Source organism: Seriola aureovittata, chromosome 18, assembly GCF_021018895.1.
Source record: "Seriola aureovittata isolate HTS-2021-v1 ecotype China chromosome 18, ASM2101889v1, whole genome shotgun sequence".
NCBI classification, from domain to species: domain Eukaryota; kingdom Metazoa; phylum Chordata; class Actinopteri; order Carangiformes; family Carangidae; genus Seriola; species Seriola aureovittata.
Window position 1 is genome coordinate 23129497 of NC_079381.1, and position 8818 is coordinate 23138314.

General features: G+C 46.5%; 1 protein-coding gene across 1 annotated transcript; it reads right to left on the reverse strand.

Moving 5' to 3' along the window:
• Positions 1-64: 64 nt before the first annotated feature.
• pargl (poly (ADP-ribose) glycohydrolase, like) lies at positions 65-8559 on the reverse strand. The gene is made up of 22 exons (XM_056404126.1): positions 8311-8559; positions 7281-7822; positions 6593-6718; positions 6233-6322; positions 5975-6046; positions 5738-5879; positions 5346-5378; positions 4352-4884; positions 3661-3786; positions 3301-3390; positions 3044-3115; positions 2862-2948; positions 2614-2774; positions 2441-2520; positions 2272-2344; positions 1676-1751; positions 1439-1586; positions 1248-1326; positions 1059-1167; positions 884-980; positions 675-803; positions 65-539 (listed from the first exon to the last, which is right to left on the reverse strand). The coding sequence occupies exons 2-22, from the start codon at positions 7818-7820 to the stop codon at positions 421-423; spliced, it is 2982 nt and encodes a 993-aa protein (XP_056260101.1). The 5' UTR covers positions 7821-7822; positions 8311-8559; the 3' UTR covers positions 65-420.
• Positions 8560-8818: the final 259 nt, after the last annotated feature.

The window sequence follows — 8818 nt, forward strand, 5'->3', positions numbered from 1 at the left end:
ATTTCAAACAGCCACAAAATTCACTTGAAACAACAACAACAACAAAAAAACAGACAACTGAAGCTTTTTCTTTTTAATCCTGTTTTAATTTCGGTTTCATTTTCTACAAATTTCAACGTCCAAAAAACGTTCATGTTGATTGACCTCAGTTATCACCATGTTTTTAGTCTAGCTCTAATAATACAACCGTTAATACAGCTATGCTAATTTTCTTAAATTCTCAAAACACAAACCAACATTTTAAAGATTCCCTCAGATGTTTTGTTCCTCGACTCCTAAAACTGAACTTCTACATCCTCTCCCCACATTCCTACTGTCAGCAATCAAATCATGGTAAAATAATACTAATAATCTCTCAGTTTATATTAAAGTTTATATTTTAGTGCAAATTCAGATGCAGACACGGGCGTGAATCTGTCCTCACAGCTGACTCCTGGACCGCCTGATGTCGTTTCTGATGAACTCGAACAGATCCACGCGTGAAACAGCGTGAGCGCGCTGAGCAGCACAGAAGTCCTCCAGCAGCCGGTACAGTTTCTCTGTGAAGGAACCGATCCACAGATTAACAGACAGAAAACTGAGGAACTGGAAAAACACAGCAACAGCATCATCATTATTATTATTATTATTATTATTATTATTATTATTATTATTAATAAAGAGGGAAATCTCACCGACTGTAATCCCCTCTGTGACCAGCAGGTGGTAGATCTGCTCCAGTCGCTGCTTCAGCTTCTCATCGCCGAAGGTGAAGAAGGCCAGTCCTCTCCTGGCCCTCGCTGCTGCCATCAGCTGGATCAAAGCTGAAATCAATCACAATTAAAAAAGTGATTATTGATGAATCAGCGGATTGATCGGTAGACTGGATGTTTAAGAAGCTTACCTTTGAGTTGTGGGTCTCCGTTGAAGACTCCACAGCCCCACTTGCCCGTGGCGATGTCCGGGTCGTTGCCTTCTTGTCCCATGAATCCACAGTACGCCTTCAAGGACACGGTAAAAAATCATGTAAAAATGACACCTTCATTTATGATACAGCACACATCAAAGACTGACCTCACCTTGTTCAGTTCCCGCGTGACGCTGCTCATATTGTACTGCTCCTGTACGTGTTTGAAGTTCATAGCGTCGATGGCCAAGATCTGCCTCTTCAGCCGACCCCACCCGTCCCTGAGGACACAAGGTCGCATTGGCGGGAAGAAAAAACAAACTACATTCAAATCTACGATGCATAAAACACCTGCTCGTACCTGTCCAGGTGATCACGGTGAGGCCCCGCCCACTCGAAGCTGTCGCCAAAACCAGAGTAAACGCTGAACTGCTGCGAGCCTGAGACAGAGACATTAAACAACAACTGTGATGCTCGTATTATTTTTATTACTATCAACAAATAACTTGTCAATAGACTAATCCATTAATCGACTAATCGTTTGATTCCCACCTGTGATGATCAGACACTCGGTGTTCTCCAGTTTCTCAGTGAAGAGGCGGGAAACAATCAGCTCTGGATTTATGAGGAACAGGATCTCCTCCTGCACCAGACCGGAGCCCAGCACGCCTCCTCCGATCCAGCTGGAGGCGAAGTCCACCTGCACACGTGCACACGTTCACGCGTCACTTAAAGGTTTATCCCAGAAGCAGCTGCGGACCGCTGCTGCTGCTGCGGGTCGGTTCTTACCTGTAACATCCCAGTACCTTCAGTCTCGATGCTGCCGTGCGACGTGACGTGCAGTTTAGTCAGTTTCTCCTTACAGCTTCAAGAAACAAACAAACAAACAAACAAACAAACAAACAAACAAACAAACAAATAAATATCTAGAGAGGACGGATGCGCAGTTCATGTCTTAGTTATTCTTTCTTATTGAACTGATGGTGGTTACACTTTGTTATCACTTTTAGTTTTTAAAATGTTTTATGTAGCGAGCATTTTGTTATAACATAAACTAAATATGTAAATTTCATTATACGTTATTATTTAATGCTCTTTGTTCCTTTACTCCTTCAGGTTTACACTGAGTGTTTGAGTCGGGGCCTTTTATCTTACATCATTTTCATCTGATATAATTATGTTTTTTTATGACAGGAAGTGCTGTTTGTCATTTTTTAATATAATCTAATCATCCAGCCGTTTTCAAAGTCTGACTTTGTAAAGAATAGAAACGTAATAGAAACAGTTTGTGTGTTGTAACTGTATCACTCGCTCAGTCAGTCACGGACATCTGTGTTTAAAGGGGGCGGTTCCTCTGTTCAATCCAGCCAATAATCAATGATTACCTTTTCCATTTGGGCAGGTCCGTGTCCTTCAAGCAGCGCCTCTCAAACGTCACCAGTCCCATCGGTGTCGTTTCTGCAAAGATAAAAGAAAAAAAAACGGCGGTCATATTCGTATTTTCACCGAGGGTCTCACAAACAGGAAGGGGGAGGAGCTTCGGCAGCGACTTACTCTCATCTGTAACCACATTAAAATAATGCATGATGGCCCTCAGCTTTTCTTTCTTCCGCTCTGACCACTTCCCAAACAGACTACATGCAGGATGAGAATCAACAGTTAACTCACACACAGTTCACACACAGCACAGAGGATGTGGATGTGTGACACCGCGGGGCGGCGCTTACCTGGTGAAGTTGATGGTCGGGTAGCCGTGATACTCTGCGTTGGGTCCTGACGTGTTGCGATGGGGGAAGGTGGAGAAGAAGGCGTTGGCGAGCAGACAGGATATCTGAACCTGCGACAGAGTGATGGCCGCCGTGTGTCCTCTCTTGAGCAGCGGGATGGCCTGAAAACACAGACACGTTCCATCATCATCATCATCATCATCATCATCATCATCATGTCTGACCTGCAGATCCGATAAGTTTCATACCTTCTTCACTTGCTCGGGAAGCTTCAACGCCAGCGCAGCGATCTTTGGAAACAGTGTGCAGAAGTAGTTCTCTTCTTTGGGGATACACTGGAAAATAATTACGATAATTTCTCATCAACAGACGCTCAGACATCCGGTCACAGATTGATTCAGTCACATGACGTACACAGATGGACACTGACCTTGACGAAGGAGGAGAGGGCGTCAAACGTCCACTGACCTTTGTACTTCGGGTTATACTTCATGATCGCCTCCTAAAAATAGTATTTGACAGATTAAAGTTGAACATTTTTATGTCCCTTAGAGACGATGATAGAATTTCAACTTCAGGTTATAGATACTGCAGGTGTGTGGCCGACTCTCTCCTGAGAAACCTCTTTTAAACCAGCCAATAAATATCATCCACTGAAGGAAAGGACAAAGACGACGTGATACGTACCGCCACATCGTCAGCGCTCACTTCTTTCTTACTGGCCAGACCCTTCAGCTGCTTGGAGATCATGTCCCACCTGCACACCTGGGCAGTCGGCTGTGGACAGAGAAGATAGATTAAACAACATGAACATGATGTTCATGGTTTATGACCAAATATCCATCATGGGCTGAGGATTGTGGGAATCTGGGTTTGTTTTGTAGCATCTGAACAGTTTCCACCAATAAAACGTTCGGCTATATTCCTATAAATCAGTAGTATGACTGAGCTTAGATTGACTGGACGCTGATTTGAATGGTTGTTGAATGGATTTGGGTTATTTGACAAAAACAAATACATCAGTTAAGAAGACAACATGAGACGAACCCTCAGTAATCCGGGCTTGAAGGCCATTAAACTTCCTTGTGAACACGGCATCTTCACAAAGTCCCTGTGCCACATGTCTCTCCCGGCCTGGGGCACGAGCCCCGCTCCGTGGTTGAAAGCACTCACCTGGGAGAAAACACAACACGAGTCAAACGCTGAAATACTTTAGTTTAGCTGGAAGGCCTCCTGCCAGAAACACGCTTCTACAACGACCTGCAAAGCCCGTGTCAGTGCAGATGGTTGTGGCGGACGAATGGGCCAAACGCTTTACTGTTCGACACGGTTTTTATTTTGAGTGTTTGAAAGAGTAAAGCTGAACATGTTGTGTCCCTTAGAGACGGATTAGAGAATATCAGAGTAAAAAATGTGCAAATTCAAAGTGTCAAACTGCCAACGTGGACTTCTGGATATATATATATATATAATATATATATCATTCAAGTTTCAACGACCAGCTCAACATGACAAGCCGACAGAAAGTAAAGGAAGGCCGTAAAGTAAAAGTCTTGTATTAAAATCCTATTTAAAGTATTGTCAGTAAAATGTGAAAAGTAAAAGTGTCTCCTGACATTCTCAGATCATTAATCAGTTTCATCCACTGAAGCGTCACCAGATAAAAGTAAAACAAAAAGTAAAGTACAAGAACATGAAACTTTGTGACACCAGAGGAGACGGAGCGGTGAGTTCTTACGTCGATGAGGACGGCGTGCATCCTGCTGAAGTTCAGCTCCTTCAGCCTGATGCCGCAGCGGGAAAGCGTCTTCAGGTCGCTCCGTGGACAACAGGAGGAGGCGGGCTCCCACTGCTCCCACTGCTCCCACTGCTCCCTGTCCTCCCTCTGCTCCCTGTCCTCCCTCTGCTCCCACTGCTCCCTGTCCTCCCTCTGCTCCCTGTCCTCCCTCCGCTCCCTGTCCTCCCTCTGCTCCCTGTGCTGCTTCTGCTCCCACCGCTCCCACTGCTCCCTGTCCTCCCTCTGCTCCCTGTCCTCCCACTGCTCCCTGTCCTCCCTCTGCTCCCTGTCCTCCCTCTGCTCCCTGTCCTCCCTCCGCTCCCTCTGCTCCCTCTCCCCTCCTGGTACTCTGCTGCCACCAGAGGAAGAGGAGCAGGAAGTGTCTTTGCCGCTGTGATCTCTATTATCATGTCTCTCCTTGTGGCTCCTGTCAGAGTCGAGATCTGGATGAAGGAGGTCTCTTATCTGGGAACTGTCGTTTCTCCCGGCCATCTCTGGAGGAGGAGGAGGAGGAGGAGGAGGAGGAGGAGGAGGGGGAGGAGGAGGAGGAGGGGGAGGAGGAGGGGGAGGAGGAGGGGGGGGGGGGGGGGGGTTCAGGAGACAGGACATGACAGAGGGAAAGGAAACAACATAAAGTGAGTTTTCACTTTAACCCCACGACCCTCAGCAGGACCAACAGGTTGAAGCAGAAAACCAGATACTGATCGAATATTTCACTAAAAAACGACTAGCTCCAGACCAGTGTGACGTCATAAATCCTGCATGTAAATCCAGGTGTTAAATAGAGAAACTCTCAGCAGATGAAGGTGAGAACAACCTGCTCTTCACCTCCTTCACCTAGAGAACTATCAACCACGTTTTAAACTCCCACAAACAATCTTCGGCCTGTTCGGACCAACAGTAACAGTGACTCGGCTCTTTACGCACGACGTGAAGAAAAACACCGTCAACTCACCTGTCACCTGTCGGGCTGAAGAGCGGGGTCGACCTGAACGGGATTATCGTCAGTTACAGGTTTAATCTGTGAAAAAGCAGCAGAGACGAAGAAACAAACACAGACTAAAGTTCAGTTTCAGCTTGAGGCGAAAACGAAAGTGAAACAGAAACAGCGACAGTGAAACATCGATCTGTGAACACGAGGTGGCGACAGAGAGCCGCGATCAGCTGAGCTCCGACCTCCGCGTGTGAACGGGTTACTACAGCAGTACTACTGATACTACTGGTACTACTACTGATACTACTGATACTACTGATACTACTGATACTACTACTGATACTACTTATTACTATCAACAAATAACTTGTCAATAGACTAATCCATTAATCGACTAATCGTTTGATTCCCACCTGTGATGATCAGACACTCGGTGTTCTCCAGTTTCTCCGTGAAGAGGCGGGAAACAATCAGCTCTGGATTTATGAGGAACAGGATCAGCGCAGCGATCTTTGGAAACAGTGTGCAGAAGTAGTTCTCTTCTTTGGGGATACACTGGAAAATAATTACGATAATTTCTCATCAACAGACGCTCAGACATCCGGTCACAGATTGATTCAGTCACATGACGTTAACAGATGGACACTGACCTTGACGAAGGAGGAGAGGGCGTCAAACGTCCACTGACCTTTGTACTTCGGGTTATACTTCATGATCGCCTCCTAAAAATAGTATTTGACAGATTAAAGTTGAACATTTTTATGTCCCTTAGAGACGATGATAGAATTTCAACTTCAGGTTATAGATACTGCAGGTGTGTGGCCGACTCTCTCCCTGAGAAACCTCTTTTAAACCAGCCAATAAATATCATCCACTGAAGGAAAGGACAAAGACGACGTGATACGTACCGCCACATCGTCAGCGCTCACTTCTTTCTTACTGGCCAGACCCTTCAGCTGCTTGGAGATCATGTCCCACCTGCACACCTGGGCAGTCGGCTGTGGACAGAGAAGATGGATTCAACAACATGAACATGATGTTCATGGTTTATGACCAAATATCCATCATGGGCTGAGGATTGTGGGAATCTGGGTTTGTTTTGTAGCATCTGAACAGTTTCCACCAATAAAACGTTCGGCTATATTCCTATAAATCAGTAGTATGACTGAGCTTAGATTGACTGGACGCTGATTTGAATGGTTGTTGAATGGATTTGGGTTATTTGACAAAAACAAATACATCAGTTAAGAAGACAACATGAGACGAACCCTCAGTAATCCGGGCTTGAAGGCCATTAAACTTCCTTGTGAACACGGCATCTTCACAAAGTCCCTGTGCCACATGTCTCTCCCGGCCTGGGGCACGAGCCCCGCTCCGTGGTTGAAAGCACTCACCTGGGAGAAAACACAACACGAGTCAAACGCTGAAATACTTTAGTTTAGCTGGAAGGCCTCCTGCCAGAAACACGCTTCTACAACGACCTGCAAAGCCCGTGTCAGTGCAGATGGTTGTGGCGGACGAATGGGCCAAACGCTTTACTGTTCGACACGGTTTTTATTTTGAGTGTTTGAAAGAGTAAAGCTGAACATGTTGTGTCCCTTAGAGACGGATTAGAGAATATCAGAGTAAAAAATGTGCAAATTCAAAGTGTCAAACTGCCAACGTGGACTTCTGGATATATATATATATATATATATATCATTCAAGTTTCAACGACCAGCTCAACATGACAAGCCGACAGAAAGTAAAGGAAGGCCGTAAAGTAAAAGTCTTGTATTAAAATCCTATTTAAAGTATTGTCAGTAAAATGTGAAAAGTAAAAGTGTCTCCTGACATTCTCAGATCATTAATCAGTTTCATCCACTGAAGCGTCACCAGATAAAAGTAAAACAAAAAGTAAAGTACAAGAACATGAAACTTTGTGACACCAGAGGAGACGGAGCGGTGAGTTCTTACGTCGATGAGGACGGCGTGCATCCTGCTGAAGTTCAGCTCCTTCAGCCTGATGCCGCAGCGGGAAAGCGTCTTCAGGTCGCTCCGTGGACAACAGGAGGAGGCGGGCTCCCACTGCTCCCACTGCTCCCACTGCTCCCTGTCCTCCCTCTGCTCCCTGTCCTCCCTCTGCTCCCACTGCTCCCTGTCCTCCCTCTGCTCCCTGTCCTCCCTCCGCTCCCTGTCCTCCCTCTGCTCCCTGTGCTGCTTCTGCTCCCACCGCTCCCACTGCTCCCTGTCCTCCCTCTGCTCCCTGTCCTCCCACTGCTCCCTGTCCTCCCTCTGCTCCCTGTCCTCCCTCTGCTCCCTGTCCTCCCTCTGCTCCCTCCGCTCCCTCTGCTCCCTCTCCCCTCCTGGTACTCTGCTGCCACCAGAGGAAGAGGAGCAGGAAGTGTCTTTGCCGCTGTGATCTCTATTATCATGTCTCTCCTTGTGGCTCCTGTCAGAGTCGAGATCTGGATGAAGGAGGTCTCTTATCTGGGAACTGTCGTTTCTCCCGGCCATCTCTGGAGGAGGAGGAGGAGGAGGAGGAGGAGGAGGAGGAGGGGGAGGAGGAGGAGGAGGGGGAGGGGGAGGAGGAGGAGGAGGAGGGGGAGGAGGAGGGGGAGGAGGAAGGTGACGGGGTGGGGGGTTCAGGAGACAGGACATGACAGAGGGAAAGGAAACAACATAAAGTGAGTTTTCACTTTAACCCCACGACCCTCAGCAGGACCAACAGGTTGAAGCAGAAAACCAGATACTGATCGAATATTTCACTAAAAAACGACTAGCTCCAGACCAGTGTGACGTCATAAATCCTGCATGTAAATCCAGGTGTTAAATAGAGAAACTCTCAGCAGATGAAGGTGAGAACAACCTGCTCTTCACCTCCTTCACCTAGAGAACTATCAACCACGTTTTAAACTCCCACAAACAATCTTCGGCCTGTTCGGACCAACAGTAACAGTGACTCGGCTCTTTACGCACGACGTGAAGAAAAACACCGTCAACTCACCTGTCACCTGTCGGGCTGAAGAGCGGGGTCGACCTGAACGGGATTATCGTCAGTTACAGGTTTAATCTGTGAAAAAGCAGCAGAGACGAAGAAACAAACACAGACTAAAGTTCAGTTTCAGCTTGAGGCGAAAACGAAAGTGAAACAGAAACAGCGACAGTGAAACATCGATCTGTGAACACGAGGTGGCGACAGAGAGCCGCGATCAGCTGAGCTCCGACCTCCGCGTGTGAACGGGTTACTACAGCAGTACTACTGATACTACTGGTACTACTACTGATACTACTGATACTACTGATACTACTGATACTACTACTGATACTACTGATACTACTACTGATACTACTGATACTACTGATACTACTACTGATACTACTGGTACTACTACTGATACTACTGGTACTACTGATACTACTACAGCAGTACTACTGATACTACTACAGCAGTACTACTGATACTACTGGTACTACTGATACTACTACAGCAGTACTACTGATACTACTGGTAC